This window comes from Bos mutus, chromosome 6 (assembly GCF_027580195.1).
Source record: "Bos mutus isolate GX-2022 chromosome 6, NWIPB_WYAK_1.1, whole genome shotgun sequence".
Classification (NCBI taxonomy): Eukaryota; Metazoa; Chordata; class Mammalia; order Artiodactyla; family Bovidae; genus Bos; species Bos mutus.
In genome coordinates, this window is record NC_091622.1 from 25,717,637 (window position 1) to 25,738,978 (window position 21,342).

Below are 21,342 nucleotides of genomic sequence, written 5' to 3' on the forward strand. Positions count from 1 at the left end.
TATCCAAAAATACTTATTTTTTAGTTATAGTGCAGCAAATTAAACTCAAAAATCTAGTGCTAGTCTTCAATTTTAGATAGTTATTATAACTTAAATTGAACAGTTATTAAATTTTGCAGTAATTTTGGGACACAGTACAGTTTGTGCAGATGGTCACAGTTCTTCCCTCTATACCTCAATTTTCAATTTTTTTCAGTTTAGGTGTCATATTAAATTAGTTTAAAAGAACATTAAAAAGTACTATCTGGAATCAGAGGTAATATATAGGCTCTCACAGTCCTTTACATGAAAAAATTATCTATTTGAGCAGTGTTTTAAACTCTAGAAGATTTGTATTTGCTAAATCAACATTTATTGTTTATCTTCTCTAGCTTTTTAGTTTGTGGCACGAAGGTGTCACCAATTTGATCCTTTGATACAGACAGGGAATACTTGAAAAATCTATAGTTAGACTTCTGATGAGTGATGCCAGGTTAGTGGGTATTCCTTTACTATGGATAATGTAGTTGAAAACTAACACCCAAAAATAGTTGGTTTAATTATTTGTGGCAGTTTTTAGTGTTTATACCGGATTTTTCATTCCTTATAAGGCAGATGAGGCTATTTGTTTTTGTGTACTAGTTAATTGTACTAATTTACATATGGGAGGGTCTGTGGGGAATGCATCTTTGCTAAAAAGAGACCTGGGAACTGAATGTTTGGATAATAAAAGGAAGAGTCAAAGAATCATGAAGTCTATTTACATATGTTACTTATATCAAATAATAATATTCTTAGAGTTAATTATTTGTATCCATAAAAGAGCTTTTATTTATGTTTACCTGTAGCTCTTAAGATATTTTGATCATATAGGTATTTAGTATACTATCTTGCATAATATCAAATCCCTATAATTAATCATTGGTATTTACATATTTTTTCCTAGTGGAGTGTGTGTGTGTGTTGGAAGAGTGAAGTGTACTATTCCTGTCTTTTTTGTGGCATGCACGTGGAAGAGAGTGAAGGTGTGGAACCTGAGGCTGTGGTATAAAGCATGGTATTAATATATACTGTAGGGTTATACCACCTGGAACGAGTGTCTTGGTAACCGTTCTGGACACTTGTGAGAGTGAACAAGGGCTCTAGTAATAATAATTGTGCTAAAACAACAAACAGGTAAAACTTAGAGACATAGTATCCCTATTTATGAATCCTGACAGTCCTGCTGTGTACATATAGACAGTACATATTAGTGTCCACGGCTTAAGTTTGAAGAGCAGAGAATAGTAGTTTCATATATTGTAAAGATTGAGATGAAAGTGAAAGTCACCTAGTCCTGTGTACATATAGACAGTACATATTAGTGTCCACGGCTTAAGTTTGAAGAGCAGAGAATAGTAGTTTCATATATTGTAAAGATTGAGATGAAAGTGAAAGTCACCTAGTCATGTCTGACTCTTTGTGACCCCATGGACTATATATAGTCCATGGAATTCTCCAGCCCAGAATGCTGGAGTGGGCAGCCATTCCCTTCTCCAGGGGATCTTCCCAACCCAGGGATCAAACCCAGGTCTCCTGCATTGCAGGCAGATTCTTTACCAGCTGAGCCACAAGGGAAGCCCTATATTGCTTCCTATAGGCCCTATAGGGCTTCCTTCCCTATATGGAGATAATGTATATAAATGTAGCCTATTGCTTGTTAGTGACTGCTTAGTAAATGTTACCTATCATGTAAAAAAACTCATAGTTTGGTACAAGTGTGAGGATTGGTGTTACCACTTGAAAAGTCATAAAGCACTGCTGTCCTTTTCTGTTCTTTGCTTACCCTTCTGTTCATTATTTCCTATCTTTAATATGTAGTGCTTTCAGTTTACTGAAGTGCTGGGTTAATAAGCTGGTAGTTGTTGTTCAGTCACTAAGTTGTGTCCGACTCTGTGACCCTATGGACTGCAGCACAGCAGGCCTCCCTGTCCTTCATTATCTCCTGGAGTTCTCAACTCATGTCCATTGAGTCAAATGATAAATTTGTAATACTGTATATTAAATTTTTAAAAATTGAAATATAGTTAATTTACAACATCCTGTTAGTTTCTGGTGTACAGCCTAGTGATTCAGTTTATTAATGTATGTATATACATATAATGTTATGTATTAATATATGTACTTCTCTGCATTCCACTATAGGTTATTGCAAGATATAGTTTCATGTGCTGTATAGTAGGACCTTGTTTATTTTATATATAGTAGTTTGTTAATTGAAAGCTCTTACTCTCCCTCTCCATATTTTTTAAAAAATTACCTATTTATTTTTGGCTGTGCTGGGTCTTCGTTGCTGTGTGCAGGCTTTCTCTAGTTGTGGCGAGCAGTGCACAGGCTTCTCATTGCGGTGGCTTCCCTTGATTCAGGGCACAGGGCTCAAGAGTGTGAGGGCTTCAGAAGTTGCGGCTCGTGAGCTCTAGAGCACGGTGTCTGTAGTTAACGGTGCTTGGGCCTAGCTGCTCTGTGGCATATAGGATCTTCCTGGACCAAAGATTGAATCTGAGTCTCCTGCATTGGCAGGTGGATTCCCAACCACTGGACCACCAGAGAAGCCCTCTTCATATATTTTTAATTTGAATCTCATAAACTCAGCAAATCCAAAACCAGGTTTAATAACTTGTTCTTAAACTGGTTGTCTCTTCTATTGCCTTACTTGTTGTGTTTAATAAATTTGACCTGTCAATTATTGGCTTCCGCTGCTTCCATGTGGAAAGATACAGTTTTAGCCTGAGGCGTTTTACAGTCTTGCTCCAGTCTACTGTTGTAACTCTATCTTTGGTTTCATAAATGCTCTCTTTAGACTCCCTGCTTCCTTACTATCTCTAGAGAAAACACTGTACCATCTCACGGCTTTATTCACCTTTCTACCCACCTGAAATGTGTTATACAGTGGTTTTTCACTTGCAGATTGTCTTTTAGGTTGAAATTGTATTTGATTACTTTGAGAGTGGCCATGGTCTTTAAAATTAGCCTTTCCTGGTTTTGTCTGGGTAGTTTCTGGGATATTTAAAATGTAATTTTCAGTGAAATTTCCTTCTGTGGGGTGACCACCAAGCTGGGTGGTCACCAAGCTGGAGGGATGTTGCAGGACATTGCAATAGAGAATTTTGTTTTTAAATTGGATGTAGGAAATACATTGGCTGTCCAGTCTCTTGGACCGGGGATTGAACCTGGGCTGTGACAGTGAAGCACTGAGTCCTAACCACTGGACTGCCAGGAAATTCCCCCTTTCAGGGTTCTTTTGAATTATGAATTATGTTACTTAATTCTTTTTTGGTATATGTCTGTAATTAATTTGGCATATGTCTAAGATTGAAGGCAAAAGGAGAAAAGGGTGGCAAAGGATGAGATGGTTAGCATCACCGACTCAGTGGACAAGAATTTGAGCAAACTCTGGGAGATAGTGGAGGACAGAGGAGCCCGGTGTGCTGTATCGTCCATGGGGTCACAAGAAGTCGGATATGACTTAGCAACTGAACAACAACTATAATTGTAAACTAATTTTTGATCAAAGAATTTAATAATACAGCATGGCCATCATTCTGGACATTACTTCTCATTATATGTACTACCACAGATTTAAAAGTTAGGGGAGGGACTTCCCTGGTGGTCCAGTGGCTAAGATTCTGCATTCCCAGTTCTGAGGGTCTAAGTTTGATCCTTCGTCAAGGAACTAGATCGCTGTAGCTAAGATGTGGTCTAGCCAAAAAAAAAAGGATATTGGAGCTTCCCCATAGAACAGACCACCGCCATGGAATTAATCATAAAGGTTAAAATAACATCAAACATGGCTATACTTTGGTGTGTTTTTTTGCTTTATCTAAGTTGAAAAAATGCACCCTGGTTATTTATATTAAAGTTAAGAGATTTTAAGCAAAAAATAAAACAGTAAGTTGAAAGAAATGAACAGAAAATGATTTTATAATGGAGCATGTCTCAGTCTCAAACAAAAATATTTTCCTTTGCAATAATGTACAACATAGTTGTAGAATCAAGAAACTTTCAGGGTGAATGGTTGATTGAAGCTTTTTAAAGCTTTGAATTGTTGTGATAAGTAGATGGCCATAGCACAACATGACCTGAGAAAATTTGTACTGAGAAAATATGTCCTTGATTAATGTTTTCATAAGTAATTTCCATCATGAAAATGATTTCTTACTAGATCTGGTCTGTGCCATATTTTTGTAGAGTATTTGAGTAATTTTTATTGTGTCATGGAAACAATTGGCTATTAATCATTTTATTAGGATTTGAGAAATTCAAATAAGCTTAAAAATCTGAACATCTATCAGACTCTAGATAGTAGCTTAAAAGGCTAAAAAAGGCAGGAATTCACTGGTGGTCCAGTGGTTAGGACTCTGTACTTCCATTGCAAGGGGCACAGCTTCCATCCCTGGTCAGTGTGGCCAAGGAGGGGAAAAGGCTTATTATATTAAAAAACGTCAAATACTGAAAAGATTGTCTGTGGTTAATAAACATTTTCTTTCAAAGCATTTTAGAGTATTTGTCTTAAAATCTAGCTTGTTTGTGTAATATTGAAAGCAAAGATGAAAGATTTTAAAATAGTATACTTATTCATACCTATACACATTTATTTAAAGATTAGTCACTATTTTTATTTCAGTTATAGGAAAACTCCAGAATTGTATATTCTTAATATAAAGACTAAAATTTCAATTAAAATAGAACTTTCAATTTAAAGGAACACTTTTTAAGGAAGTGAACGTATTTGGTTTTTGTTCTTAAATATTTAGAGACTTTTGATACCATCTAAGTCTTCCATCATTCTGCTAATGGTGAAAAGAGTAGAAATAGGAGAAAAGAATGTACTTACTTAGGAAGTGACATTTTGTATCCTCTGAAACTTGTTATTACTCCTAGTGTAAATTCATTGTTTTTTTATGTGCTGCTGAGGTATTGATAAAAGATGTAAACACTGGAATTTTACAATTGTGGATTGTAATGAGGATTTTGAAGTCATGAGTACATTTTACTAATCATTGTCCTTTAGGTAAATAAGAGAATTTGCAGTATTTCTTAACTTTGAGAGGAAGAGTATCTTTTTTTTAAAAAGTTTTTTGCCATGCTGCATGCATGTGGGATCACAGTTCCTCAACCAGGGAATGGCAACCCACTCTAATATTCTTGCTTGGGGAATCTCGTGGTACAGAGGAGCCCCGTGGGCTGCAGTCCATGGGGTCACAAGAGAGTCAGACGCAACAACTAAACAAAAAAAGTTAAGACTGTCTGCTAGTCCTGTTATCTAGATCCTGTGTATGTTATCTAGCTCTCTTTCTATAGACAGTTTAATCTCTTGATCATCAGTTGCTGTAGATTTTTTTTGCATGTTTGATAATGTTCGATTGTTTGCTATATATTGTTGATAATATTCATAGAGGCTCAGACTTGTGTCATTTTCCTGTGAAGAATAGAGAGTTCAGTCCTTGTGGGGCAGTTAATTTATCAGATTACCTTGATCCTGTCAGGGATTACTTTTAGAATTTGCTAGGCATATGGATTTCTTCTGAAAGCTGGATTTTCAACCATCCACTCTGGCTGGATCTGAACTTAGTCTTCCAAATGCTGTTCAGCCTCTGAAGTCTTGGCTCAGCTGTTCTCATCTAGGCCGCCCAGAGTTGCACTCTGAACACCTCAGTTCAGGAGTCACAGCCAAGGATTTGAGAGATTTATACATGGATTTTTGAGTCTCACTCCTGCAGCTCCCTTTTCTCTGGTACCACTGTTCCTGAAACCCACCTGCCTTATCAGTCCCTAATTGTTTCCTGTTTTCTCTATTCACTCAGACTGCCCCTGTTTGCAGGCCATCATTAATTTTAAGCTAGTGAAGAATGGCATTTGGTAATGATCATCTGTTTGAAGATTTAAATGTATTGTGATGAGAAAATGCTGGTAAAAATGGTGATATTAAGGCATTGGCTACTATATGTAAATTTTAGGGCCTTAACTATTCTGTATAAACATTTAAAATTTAAGGAATCAAGCCAGTAAGTTTCTGTTGGGTGTAGCATTGTCATCATTGGCATTACAATTGTGAGCAAAATCAAAATAAAGCCCTTGCTGTGAGTGACTTCATAGGCTAGTAAAAAGTAGTTCCTGAAAGTGTCTTTTTGATTAGAAAAATGAATTTTATTTTGTAAAATATGTATCATCTGTCTGCTTTGAAGTCTTTTAGATCATACATTTCTGATTTATAAAATGTTAATGTGAATATGTATCTTTATTTTTCTGGTTCAGTTTAAATCTGATATCCAAACCCTTGTTGCAGTGCCCTCCTCTTTTTTATCAACTTGTTTCAGCTTCTGGTCCCTTTTCTTAGCTATCTTTTTGTTGGTGCCAATTTAAAGTAGGGTGAAGAATTACATAGATTAATGTGGAGAATATGCATTATTCTCAGGCTCCATTTTTCCATGACATATTGATGATGATGATAACTATATAAATGTTTATATATATATGTTTATAAATATATAAATGATGATGATAACTATGTCTCAGTTCACTTCAGTTGCTCAGTTGTGTCCAACTCTTCGCGACTCCATGCACTGCAGCACGCCAGGCCTCTCTGTCCATCACCAACTCCCAGAGTTTACCTAAACTCATGTCCATTGAGTCGGTGATGCCGTCCAACCATCTCATCCTCTGTCGTCCACTTCTCCCGCCTTCAATCTTTCCCAGCATCAGGGTCTTTTCCAACGAGTCAGTTCTTCACATCAGGTAGCCAAAGTATTGGAGTTTCAGCTTTAGCATCAGTCCTTCCAATGAATATTCAGGACTGATCTCCTTTTGGATGGACTGGTTGGATCTCCTTGCAGTCCAAGGGACTCTCAAGTCTTCAGCAGTTCAAAAGCCTCAATTCTTTGGCACTCAGCTTTCTTTATAGTCCAACTCTCACATCCAAACATGACTACTGGAAAAACCATAGCCTTGACTAGACGGACCTTTGTTGGCAAAGGAATGTCTCTGCTTTTGAATATGCTGTCTAGGTTGGTCATAACTTTTCTTTCAAGGAGCAAGCATCTTTTAATTTCATGGCTGCAGTCACCATCTGCAGTGATTTTGGAGCCCAAAAAATAAAGTCTCTCACTGTTTCCACATCTGTTTGCCATGAAGTGATGGGACTGGATGCCATGACCTTATTTTTCTGAATGTTGAGTTTTAAGCCAACTTTTAAGCTCTCCTCTTTCACTTTCATCAAGAGGCCCTTTAGTTCTTCTTCACTTTCTGCCATAAGGGTGGTGTTATCTGCATATCTGAGGTTACTGATATTTCTCCCGGCAATCTTGATTCCAGCTGTGCTTCATCCAGCCTAGTGTTTCTCATCATGTACTCTGCATATAAGTTAAATAAGCAAGGTGGAAATATACTGCCTTGATGTACACCTTTCCTGATTAAGAACATTTCACTTCAAGCTGGTATCCAGCTTTTTTCCTTAGGGTCATTTGAAAATGACAGAAGTTGCTCAACTTTAAGTTACCATATATCATAACAGTGTGACATGAGGGCAAGGATCTGTGTAGTATTGCCTTACTCATTTTATAAAGATTTTTTGTGTCATGTAATAAAGTTAATTATGCTCTCCAAACTTTAGTTGAACCGGCCCTCCCCACTAACCACCCCTGCCACGCACAGCACTTTAATGGGATGTTAAAAGAAAGATACTTCGTTTTCCTATTTTGCATGGTGTCTAACAATCTTATGTTAAATGTGTAAGTGGAAGATAACAATATATATTTTAAATTTGAGAAACGTTTTGCTCTTAATGAAGAGATGCTAGAAGAGTCTGGTGCTTTTCTCAGAGTTTGGCTAGTGGTCTACTTTATCAAATGCTTCTCCTATAATTCATTCTTTAAAAAAACGTTATGGACAGTATTGGTTCAGATTTATTTAGACTATTGCTGTCATAGAGATTAAGTTTTCACAACATTGTAAATTAACTGTATTTCAATAAAAATGTACAAATAAATTTCCTAATGTTATTTTTTCATGTTAAGAAGTTTATAATGTTTAATTATTTTCCACTAGGAAACCACCCCTACTCCGAATCCCCCGCCTACAGAAGAAGAGAAAACAGAATCTAATCAGGAGGTTGCTAACCCAGAACACTATATTAAACACCCTTTACAGAACAGGTAAGCTTTCTGACACATAGATTTTTTGACTTGGGCAACAAGGTAAATGGTGAATGGGACAGGTTTGGAGGGGAAGATTAGATAAGACTAGTTTTAGGTATGTTAGGTTGAGGATTCCATTTTCACTTGGATGACCCACGTCTGGCAAGCAGTTTTATATGTGAATCTTGAGCTCAGAAAGTAGAACTTTGAATGGTAGTTGAAACCATAGTAGTAAATGAGTTCTCTTAAGTGAATTTGACTCACAACAGAGGCTAGGAATATTAGCACATGGGGATTTTTTTGGGTAAGAATGGCTATGAAGAAAACAGACGTGGTACAAAGAGAGAGGGGGTTGGGCAGGGATGGACTGGTAGTTTGGAGTTAGCAAATTATTATATATAAAGAGTGGATAAACAACAAGGTCCTACTGTATAGCCCAGAGAACTATGTAGTTAATATCCTATAATAAACCATAATGGAGAAGAATATGAAAATATATATACATATGTATAGCTAAGTCACTTTGCTGTACAGCAGAAATTACCATAACATTGTAAATCAACTGTACTTCAATAAAATTTTTTTAAAAATGCCTATGGAAGTGTATAGAAATATATACTATATAAACTAGGACAGAGTGTTGGTCATGGAAACCAAGAAAATGATTTAAGGACAAGGTACAGCATATATGCCCCAAAAAGGTCAAATATTCATTGGATTGAACAATAAGTCCTTGCTAACACTGGAGAAAGTTTAGTAGAGTAGATGATAGAAAAGATTGGCGTAGTTTGAAGAGTGAATAGAAATATACAAATGTATAGAGCAGGAATAGACAATTTGAAGGAGAAAGTTCAGATGGTCTGTGAAGGAGAAAGAGCCTAGGGTATATGGAGTCTGGATATTGGTTGGTTTGTATTTTAAGAGAAGTTTAGAAGAGGAAAAGAGAGTTTAGGATGAGTTAAGTTTTCATAGTTGCAATGTAGTAGTTCAACACTTCAGTATATGGTTTTTCCTACCTCCACCCTACCACTTCCCAGTGTGTTTGTGCTTTTACTTAAATATCTTTCTGGTTTATCTGATAAAACTTAACTTTAATTCACTGAGAGCTGATGGTGGGAACACTCAGAAACATTGTAAGAATCTGGAGGAAAGTAAATGGGATAAATTAACTTTCGAGGATCTTTAATTCCTTTCATTCCCCTTCTCCCACACCCTACAAGTCTATAATTAGGTTTCATTTATCTGAAAAATGTGTTGTCCCTTTATGTCCTTTTTTTCCCCTTCATTATCATTGTAGACTTCCTGAAATAATAGTCCAAATATGCTTTAGTAGTTTTTTCGTAGGAGGTGGGTGATTCAGCATACCCTCCAGGGAGGAACAAATCAGTTCTCTAGATACTGTGGATTGTCAGCCAGTGTGTGAAATATCAAAGGTCAAATAGTTGATAAAAGGAAAAAATTCTTCCTCAGGAAAGATTGTGCCAAAGTAATACTAAGTTGGACAATTGATTAGTGGCAGTTTTATATAGTTCATCCTAGCAGCAGTACTAAAACCTTTAAAGTATTTTCCCCCCATCTTTTCAGTGGTATCGTATAAAAAGCTCACTGTCTTCTGTCTGTGAACACAGTTCATGTCGCTGTTATTGTGGGAGATCAAGGCATATATCCATCATAGCTTAAGATGAAATCTGAGATTCCTGAAAGGTGCTCTTATCAGTGAACAAACTGATTAAATCCTAAAATGAAGTCTGAGGATTTTAATTTCTCTATAATTTCTATTTTTTGTGTAAAATAATATGAAATTAAAAACTGTTCTGAGACATTTTTGGTTCTGATTTTGGTAATTTCTTCATTATTTACTTTTTGTAAATAATTTTGTAAGGAATTATATTTTCTTTTTAAAAAATCGCTATAGCATTATAAGAATGATTAAATCATTGAGGCACAAAGTATACAGAGTTTTCAGTTCAGTTCAGTTCAGTCGCTCAGTCGTGTCCAACTCCTTGCAACCCCATGAATCGCAGCACGCCAGGCACAAAGAGTTAAGTTTTCTGTTTTTCTCTGATACCTTCTTCCCCATTTTGTTTTGCTCCACTCCCCAAAATAATCAGTGTTAAAAATTTGGTTTGTATTTTTCCAAAACCTTTCAATGTACATATATATATATACTTTCTTTTTTTAGTACGGTATATCTATATGGTAAAATTTCCGAGTTCTTAGGCTTAAGACTGCCCATTATCTACCTTTATAGACACTGCCAAATTATCCTCCTTTATCTGCTTAGACTTACTGATTTCTACATCCTTGACAACTGGTACCATCAATCTTTTAAATTTAATTGCCTGTCAGATTGGTTCTAGCCTAACTTGCGAAAACAATGTCTTATTGTTTTAAATGTGCATTTCTTCTATTGAAGTTTCAAACAGTTTTGTTCAAGACAATTGTTTATTTGTGTTTTTACCTGTGAGAAGTCTGTTCAGTTCTTATTGTTTGTTATTTTCTTTTTGGTTATCTTTTCAAGTTTATTTCCAAGCATTGTACATTAGGGATGCTAACCCATCCAAGGGGGGATTAGGTTGAAATACACTTCCAAGTCATTTGTCTTTTAACATTGTCTAAAGAGTTGTGTTATTTTAAAGGTTTTTTATTTTCATATAATCAAATACCAACTTTCCTCCATGGTTTCTGGGTTTCATGTCAGTCTTAAGAGAATTTTACCCACACAGTTATCCTTTTTTTTTTTTTTAACCCACACAATTAACACATTTAATAGCGGCCTAGAAGTCTTGCATGTATATATTATGTTTATTATATTTTTAAAATTATTTATTGTTATTATTTAAATCTCAACTTCTTTGGGCTCATGACCCCTTTACATTCTTAGAAGTCTTCTTGCATGTATATATTATGTTTATTATATTTTTAAAATTATTTATTGTTATTATTTAAATCTCAACTTCTTTGGGCTCATGACCCCTTTACATTCTTAAAAATTATTGAGGATTCCACAGTGTTTTACAGGTTATGTAGATTTTCATCTATTTTCATTTGCTATATTAGAAAATAAAATAAATCTCAAAAAATATAAAATTACATATGTACTTAACCCATTGCATGTTAATGTAAATGATTTTTATGGAAACATTTATTCAAAATAAAAAATACATAGTGGGAAGAACAGCATTTTTGTAAATATTTTTTAGTGCCTGGCTTAATAGAAATCAGCTAGGTTTTCATAGCTGGTTCTGCATTTTCAAGTCTTTGGAGATAACGTTGTTTCAGAGGAAGTACAAGGATAAAATATGACCTCAAATATACATAGTTGGAAAAGGAGAAATTTTAATGGCCTTTTATAATTATGAATAGCTCCTTCCTTTGATACTAGGTTTCTTGCAGGTTAGTTGCAATGTAGAATCTGAAACCACATCCAATAACTTTTTTCTACTCTGTTACTTTAAAATCCATTCATCTGTCTTGCATTTGGAATATATCCTTCTTCACTCATGCATACCACTGGTCATTTAGAAAATACTGGTTCAGTGAGTTTGTAGATCTAAATATTGACATTTTTCATTATATGATATCAAAACAATAACATTATCATTACTAAATGCCTCAGAAATGTACCCAAGTTTTGTTAAATTTTCGTGCTCAGTGACACTTGCAGGCTTGCCAAAATTCTGATTTTTCTCCTGAAAGCTTAAATTTTGGTAACATGCTCACTCTGTTCATTTTTCAAGAAGTAACCATAATTGATCAGTCTGTTCTTCCAAGTAAAAGCCGTGTTCTTTGAAAAAGCGACTAGTTCTCCTCACAACTCAATTGTCTAAGCATTGCATTTGGTATGCAGAAGTATTTTTTGTACAGAAAAAACATGTGCACAGATTGAAATTTAATAAAACAAGTATTTTATTACTGTTTCATTAGTGGCATTCTTAACTGAAACTGACAGTTATTCTTCTGAGAGTTGGTGACAATACAGAACAGTGACAAATGGTAGACATGGGTGCCACTGTATGATCCTTGTTATGTGCATCACTGCTAGGTTTACTGTTGTTTTTGCATCATCAGTGAAAATGTCAACACAGTGAAAAATAAAATATCTTAGGATTTTTATGAAGTAGTTTTTACTCATCAGTGTTCCTGAAAGGGTCTTAGGATGCCTACGGGGACTTGTAAACCACATTCTAAGAACTGTTGATAGGCACTTAAGATGTTTCCAGTTTTCCAAATTTAAGAACATTATTGGACAAATATTTTTGCTTAGTCATCCATTTTCTTAGAATAAACCTTTAATCAGATCAGATCAGATCAGTCGCTCAGTCATGTCCGACTCTTTGCGACCCCATGAATCGCAGCACGCCAGGCCTCCCTATCCATCACCAACTCCCGGAGTTCACTCAGACTCAACGTCCATCGAGTCAGTGATGCCATCCAGCCATCTCATCCTCTGTCGTCCCCATCTCCTCCTGCCCCCAATCCCTCCCAGCATCAGAGTCTTTTCCAATGAGTCAACTCTTCACATGAGGTGGCCAAAGTACTGGAGTTTCAGCTTTAGCGTCATTCCTTCCAAAGAAATCCAGGGTTGATCTCCTTCAGAATGGACTGGTTGGATCTCCTTGCAGTCCAAGGGACTCTCAAGAGTTTGGTGGCTGACTGCAAGTTTTTTTTTAAAAGATGGAATGGAATTTTATTATTTTCAGTTGAGGTATAACAATTTCAAATGTACAACACAGTGATTCAGTATTTGTATGTATTGTGGAATGATCATAATCAACATCTATCACAATACATATTTATAATTTCTTTTATAATGAGAACTTTGAAGATTTAGTCTCTTCACAACTTTCAAATTTGCAATGCAGTATTACGAACTATATTTACTATGTTACTATGTTGTACGTTGCATCCCCGTGATTTATTTTATAACTGGAAGTTTGTACCACTTGAAGGTCATGCATTTCCCCACCCCTTTGCCTCTGGGAACCACAAATCTGTTCACTGTATCAGTGAGCTTGGGCTGGGTTTTTCTCCTTTTTTTAAAGTTTTTTTTAGATCCCATGTATAAGCAAAATCATATAGTATTTGTTTTTCCTGTCTAGTGTGTGATTTATTTAACTTGTTACAAAGTCCTATGGTCCATCCTTCTCTTTTATGACTGAATAATCCATTGAATATACACGTTCATACATACATACATATTTTCTTTTTTCACTCCTTGATGAACATTTAAGTTGCTTCTGTATCTTAAGCTCTTGTAAAGCTGTACTAATCATGGGGATTCATATATCTTTTTCAAGTTAGTATTTTCGTTTTTTCAGATAATATCCAGAAGTGGAATTGCTGGATCAAATGGTAGTTCTGTTTTTAATTTTTTCAGGAAAGACTGAATTAGTTTTAGAAATCCAGGGTACAGTACTTGATACTGTGTGTTTAATAGTTTTTCTGCCTTTGCTTTTTCAAAATATTTTTTTCCTTGATCAGGGGTTGGCAAATACAAATTACCAAGTAGGTGTTGAAATGCATCTCATTTTTTGTGTCTGAGATTATCAAGCATTGATCATAAAGTTATAAAATGTATGTCTACTTGGAAAACTGTCTTCAGACAACATTTTTATTAGTAAGTGAAACTCACTGCTGCTTTGAACATGGATGTAAAACTTCTGTTGACACTGACTTTCTGTTTTTAGATGGGCACTCTGGTTTTTTAAAAATGATAAAAGCAAAACTTGGCAAGCAAACCTTCGATTGATCTCTAAGTTTGATACTGTTGAAGACTTTTGGGCGTAAGTAACCATTTTAGGATGTTTGTTTTATTGTGTACTTTTTTATTTTAAGTTGTATTCGCAAAAAGAAGGGTAAGGTGTACAGTTAATATTTACTTTTTTGCTTGTTCATCTTCTCACAACTGTTAGAATTGGTGATTATTTCTCACCAGTTTTAGAAAGCTTCCATCTTGTCATCATTTAGCTCTGCCTATTCTCTATTCCTTGTCCTAAGATGTCATTCATTGAGAATCCTTTATTGTCACTGGAACTTCTGACAACTTTTAGGACCTTGTCCCCTTTCTTGGTTACCTACGCATATTTGCTCTATTTTTATTCCAGAGCTTTCTTAGGAAAAGAATGCTTTTCTTAGCATTTCTGCAGATTCTTTTTAGTATAAACTGTGGATTTCCTGTGATAAAGATTCTGAGATTTCAAAGGCCAAACTGCTTATAAATCAGGGTTTGTCAAAGAATGACAGTATCTGTGATGATAGATAATTTTATTACACTTAGTGGTCAACTTAAGAATACTTGAAATATTTTTGAGATTTTGTTTCAGATTTAGCAGTATAATTTAATTTAGAGCTATAAAGTTCTTTGCAAGAAGTTTTGGAATATTGATTCTTTAAAAACAGTTTATTTAGTTATGTCTTATTTGCTTGAAAAATATATAGAGAGAAACTGTTGGAGAACATGAAAGATACAGTTTATTAAAAACGTGTTTAAGAGCTATAAATTATCGAGCAGTTATCTAAGTATTCTAATTTGTTCAGTTGGTGTATTTTGGATCATAGCAGTGATGTGATTCCTATGTTTTAATGTTAATACTTGGGTGTATCACACAGATAGATTGTGGTTAGAAAATTATAAATTAATAGATTATGATTTAAAATTTTATACATATGATGTATACTTCAAATGCATACTAAACTAGGCATTTAGTATGCATTTGAATCACTGAAAACAAAGCATAGGATAATGAAAGAAAACTATGTTGAGATCACTTGGGTCACTTTTAATTGAACTTATGGGCTTTTTTTTAAAAAACAAAATTTAGTGAAAAAAAAATTTTTGAATGAACTACATTTGAAACTCCCAGTAATTCATAGGCCTAGTTAAATTATGGTTCTGTTTTGCCCTTCATCAAAACATTGAGTGTTTTTCTTCTCTAATTGTATTTATTCAAGAGTTTTCTGAAACATAATAGTCTCCAGTATCCTGTGGAGGAAGGGAGAGCAAGAGTCCTGAGCCATTCTCCCACTGAATAAGATTTGCATTTATCTAAGTTTGTTTGGCTGTCACCAGTTTTACATAATTATATATCTAAGTGACCTCTAATTAGAACATGACGCCACAGTTTTTAGGTATGTTGTAAGAAGTGTTATTGCTTAGTGGATTATTATGCCATAATTGAGAGATAAACCCTTAAGCTTTCTATCTTTGTCACTTAGTTTCTCACTTTTGGGGGGCAAATTTAACGAAACAGCTATTGAGATTTTCTTTTTTTAATCTAGTCTTGTCTGTAGCATTAGGATTCTATTTAAGTGTGCCATTACAGATTCTAATTGTAAACTTAGTAAGAGACCTTAGAGCATGATTAAGGAGAAAGAAGGCGGCAGAAAGAAGCGTTGGTCTTTTCTACTTTGAATGCCATTGAAGAATGTCCCTTCCATACTAGACATTAATTGTATAGAAATGGTGGTTCTAATTCTGTAGTTACTGTTAGTTTGCATGTCTCTCTTCTTGCCTAGTGGAATCTTGTCAGTGATAATCTAGTTTGGAAAGAGTTACTATTAGATAGAAAAACCCAACAAGCTGTATGCTGTTTTAATGTTCTCTCATTCAAACTGGATTTGTTGTTAAACTGTGGGATGTCATCCAAAGAATCCTTGACTCTTTCTTAAAACTCTACATGAAATACTCACAGACTGGGTTAAAATAGCAGTAAGAAAATCTTACTAAGGGAAATAATACCATCCATGTGGTATTATTGCTAGTCGTATAAGATCATTACTTCTGTATAAAATACTGGAGACAGGCAAGGCATTCTTACTCTGTTGCCAGTTTTATAACAATTTTGCTATGGTAGACTTCAAGATCAAATGATCCAATCTAGCATTCTACCTTCAGGCTAGTGGAATACCTAATTCATCCCAAATGTTAATCTGTTACATTGCTACTTGGGAAATAGTTTAGAAATACACATTCTGTGGTTCCAGCCTATATTTAAGGACTTAAAATTCTAAGAAGTAGGATGTGGAACTGTTCTGTCTTTAAAAGCTCCCCCAAAGATTATTATGCTTGCTCACTTAAACTAGTAATGGTGTGTGTTGTTTGGGAACTATTGATCTTTTCCACTCTTGGGTACTTTCACAAATAATAATAATGTTGACCTAGTTTAGTCATGCAATCCTGATGATCAGGGAGTTTTGTCTTTCTTTCTCTAGATTTGTCTTTTTGTATGTTTAAAATGGCTTATTAGCCTCATGGATTTTTTACTTACAGCCATCTGGTACATCTCTTCTTAGTTTCTTATAATAATGTGTATATATTAAGTTAACTAATACACCAAAATTGTCAGGATAAAATCACTGAAGATATTTTCTAAAAATCATCAGATGTTGATTCTTAAAGCTGACTTATTAAGATCTGTTTGGTCTGTTTCAGAAATTGACTCCATAGGGGGGAAAAAAGTAAATGAGTTTTTTATCTTGTTTATTTTTATCATATTCTCTGAATGTACACATAAACACCTAAACTCCGCACTACATTTTCTATGTTTATAATTGTTCTTTTCTTTTACCTAGTCTGTACAACCATATCCAGTTGTCTAGTAATTTAATGCCTGGCTGTGACTACTCACTTTTTAAGGTATGCTTAATTGGTGACTTCATATATTTATTATAAGACTGGACCATTCAGGTATTCATTAAAATCTTACCACGAACTTAGAAATAGTTAATGTTGTGATGCTTGGAGAATAATTACATTAGCTTTACCATATTTTAGCATAAGTATATTTTGGCTTCTTTTAGTATAAATAATTGAAATTAAGTGAGAATTTGGCTGTATGGGCACATACTGTGATTGATTTTGAGGAGAGCTTTGATTATCCACTCCTCTTTATATACTTGAGCAGACCGAAGTGCAGAGTTTGTCAGGAGTATGTGTGTCCTTGAGATACTTATGAGTTTTGTCAGCTGTTAGTGGGTGGGACAGTCATTAGCTCTCTCATATGTATTTTTTAGATATAGAAATGTGTATAGCTTCTCAAAGGTGTATGTTACTCAGAACCTCCAAAGTATGTTACTTTAGAACCTCCAAATTAAGTCAAACCCAAGATTTGATAGCTAGTAAGTACCCTAGTCAAGGCTCTGTTTTTGCAATCCCATGCCTCTAGCTTTGTTTTGTGTGCTTTCCCACTACCTCAATAACAGTTTTACGAGTATAAAGTAAACAACACGGTTGTTGCTTACTGTTTTTAGTCATTATCTTAAGTTAAACTAACAATATTGTCTCATATTGTTGTATCCCTAACCTTGTAGGATGGTATTGAGCCTATGTGGGAAGATGAGAAAAACAAACGAGGAGGACGATGGCTAATTACACTGAACAAACAGCAGAGACGAAGTGACCTCGATCGTTTTTGGCTAGAGACAGTAAGGTTTTACAATTATAAAGCTGTTTTTGATACTAAAACTTTGTTGTCGTTGTTATTCAGTTGCTAAGTTGTTTCTGACTGCGACCCCATGAACTGCAGCACTCCAGGCTTCCCTGTCCTTCACTATCTCCCATAGTTTGTTCAAACTCACATCCGTTGAGTCAGTGACACCATCCAACCATTTCATCCTCTGTTGCCCTCTTTTCCTCTTGCCCTTAATTTTTCCCATCATCAGGGTCTTCTGTAATGAGTCAGCTTTTTGCATCATGTATCCAAAGTATTGGAGCCTCAGCAGCAGTCCTTTCAATGAATATTCAGGGTTGATTTCCTTTAGGATTGATTGGTGTGATCTCCTTGCTGTCCACGGGACTCTCAAGAATCTTCTACAGTACCACAAGAGTCTTCACCAGCACTGCAGTTGGGAAGCATCTTCTTCGGTGCTCACCCTTCTTTATAGCCCACCTCTAACATCCATACATGACCGCTGGAAAAACTATAGCTTTGACTATACGGACCTTTGCCAGCAAAGTGATATCTGCTTTTTAATATGCTGTCTAGGTTTGTCATAGCTGTTCTTCCAAGGAGCAAGTGTCTTTTAATTTTGTGGCTGCAGTCACCGTCCACAGTGCTTATGGAGCCCTAGAAAATGAAATCTGACTCTTGTTTCCCACATTTTCCCCATCTGTTTGCCATGAAATGATAGGACCAGATGTCATTATATTCATTTTTTTGAATGTTGAGCTTTAAGCCAGCTTTTTCACTGTCCTCTTTCACCTTCATCAAGAGGCTCTTCCTCTTCACTTTCTGCCATTAAAGTGGTAGAAAACTTTGTTCCTTTTTCATTGGTTACTCAAAGAGAAGATAAGGATGCCCACTCTAGAAATCTAGGCCAGGACTTAATTTTGTTCTATCATGTGAACGAATCTTATATACTTTTACTAGTAGAGTAAAATGCCCTGCTACATATTACAAATCCAGAAAGTGATTGGCAGTTGACTGACTTTCCACAATAAGGTCATCCTAGTCATTTCATTAAGTTCAAAATTGTGGTAACTTTCACATTTTGTATGATACAAAGTTTTACAGTCCTTAGAGTATTGCTCTGTGCACTCAACTTTTTAGATCCGTGAAGGAAATAGTGAAATTGTAGCTTGATATCATTCAGCTTATATGTTGTGATATAATTTCGAACTTTAGGCTTCATACGACATTTATTAAATTGAGATAATACACATTTTCTCTAGTGAAAGGTTTTAAACCCCAGGCTTTTAAGATCAGGGATTATAGTCTTTTTTGTATCCTGAACACTGGTCTGGTCTGTAGGTAGCATATTAAGCGTGCCACATGGCATGCACAGTCTTAGTTCCCTGACCAGGGATCGAACCTGAGCCCTCTGCCATGGAAGCATGGAGTCTTAACCACTGGACCACCAGGGAAGTTCCTGGTTAGCACTTACTAAATTGAGCAAAAATATTTCAATAAATGGCTTTTATTGAGGAAAAACTTAATTTTCTTTTGGGAGAGATTATCAGTAAATACCATTTTAGAACTCTTTATTAAGTCATTTCAGTTTTGCAAGATGACAAAAGTTGTGGAGATGGATGGTGGTACAGTATGAATATACTTAATGTTACTAAACCATCCACTTAAAAATGGTTAAAATGGTAAATTTTATTTTATGTATTTACCATATTTTTTTTAAAAAATTAGGGAAAGTTCATGAAAAGCAACAGGAACAAGAGGCATTTTATCCATGAGCAGCTTTTTCATTTATTCCATTAAAACTTGTTTACTGGCAAGTGTAGCAGCAGCAGAGCAAATGAATATTAGTAAAATAATTCACCTTTTTTGTGCCCTGACATCAGTTTCCCAGTTTACTAAAAAAGTTAGCAAAACTGTTTGTTGGTATTAAAGAATCTAACAGTTTTTTAAAGGCCAGGACAAAAAACTACATATATAAAACTCTTTATTTTAAAAACTTTTTTAGCTTTGTATATAAATATATGAGACATTTTGCAACTTAAAGAAGCTGTTTATAACCTGTTGAATGTAATTTGAAATTCAGTTTTTTCTTTTAAGCTGCTGTGCCTTATTGGAGAATCTTTTGATGACTACAGTGATGATGTATGTGGAGCTGTTGTTAATGTTAGAGCTAAAGGTGATAAAATAGCAATATGGACTACTGAATGTGAAAACAGAGAAGCTGTTACACATATAGGGTAAGTTTTGCTGTTTGTGTACTTTTAAAATAGATAACTAAAAGCAGAACTGCTTTTTTAAAAATATGTTTATGTAGATCATTATTTTTCTTGTTTTCATGAACACTTTTATAACCTTGAACTGCTGTATTGGTATTCTATGTCTGGTTCATCCTTTTTCATTTCTGTAAAATTTCTTTTTCCTATCAATGGAGTATAGAATCACTGGAACACTGTTTTAGCATGTCACATTTTATTTATCAAATGAGAATGTGTCTTTTCCTTAATGTACTTTAAAAACCACAGTGCTTATGTATAATACTCAATACGTTTGGTGAATATTGGCAAATGGTATATGTGTATTTTGCCACATATGTGTACACTTACATGAAATTTACATTGAGATATAAGTGACAGTAGCTTGGTTTTCTCCATGCTTAAAACCTACATGTATATATTTTAAAACTTTTTGGCAAATATTACTATTTGCAAAAATTGCCTGTCCTTTTTTTCCCCCTCAAATGTCAGTCAGTGTTAATTTTTACTAAATTTAAATTAGTAAAATTGAACTTTAAATTTTATATTGAAATTAAGTACAGGTCATAGGTCTCAATATGTTTGGTTTGCCCCTTTGTATGTTGATTTTTCCAGCAGTATGAATTCTATGAACATGATTCCTTTCTGGATTAAAAGGTGTTTCATTTTCCAGAGGGTTTCTATAAGAGAAAATTGATAATTGATTGTCATCATATTCCTGATGTTTTTGTCAGCATTGAATCTTATTGATTGTGAGGATCTCATATTTCTTTGAAAATGCATTAAAGAAATTAGATATGAATTTCTTTCCTTGGGAAGATTTTTAATTGTGTCAGTGTTAACAATTTTTGAAATCTCTATTTAAACATTTGACTTCAGTTTTTCAAGGAAGGATATTTTTCCACCCGTTTAAGCTGCATGGCTCAGTGCTCTTGCTTTCTGGGATTTTTAGTGATTAAGTATAATTGAAGGTACATTGTATCCTAATGTCAACTTGATATTAATTATAATTTTAGTTATCATAAAATTATTTTTAAATACCTTATTCTAGGGAAGGTACTGAAATCTTCTGGAGGGTACAGTATGAATAAATTTTCCTGGTATACTGGAGGATTCCACTCCATGAAAATATATATATCTTTATTTTTGTTTCATTTGGTGCTTATTTTTAAATTTTGCTCTTCTCAGAGACCAGATTTCTAGCCTGACCTATGATGTTCTCAGATTATATGGTGATCTGTGCCCAGTTTTACCTTGTCAGCCTTAACTCTCATATTCACTTTTCTTGCTAGCTGTAGCCACTGAGCTTTATTTTTATTCCTCAGCCTTCAGATGTGCTTCATTCTCTTAGCATTATACTTTTGACCTCATAAATTTAAAAGGAGAGATTTCTTTGATTTCCAGGAGATTAGATCCTTCTTGTTAATGATATTGCAGCCCCTGTACTTACCCTCCTTGATACTCATCATATTTGTCCTTAAAATAGAATCACATATGATTTGAAAATATTACAAATTGCCTTCAAAGTGT

General features: G+C 34.8%; 1 protein-coding gene across 1 annotated transcript in view; it reads left to right on the forward strand.

Annotated features, from left to right (window-relative positions):
- Positions 1–21,342, forward strand: part of EIF4E (eukaryotic translation initiation factor 4E) — a 40,923-nt gene that overhangs the window by 15,828 nt on the left and 3,753 nt on the right. Inside the window, exons 2-6 of the mRNA XM_005898806.3 lie at positions 8,062–8,168; positions 13,841–13,936; positions 16,725–16,788; positions 17,463–17,576; positions 19,658–19,797. Of these exons, the coding sequence (XP_005898868.1) occupies positions 8,062–8,168; positions 13,841–13,936; positions 16,725–16,788; positions 17,463–17,576; positions 19,658–19,797 (521 nt within the window). The remainder of the gene's footprint in view (positions 1–8,061; positions 8,169–13,840; positions 13,937–16,724; positions 16,789–17,462; positions 17,577–19,657; positions 19,798–21,342) is intronic.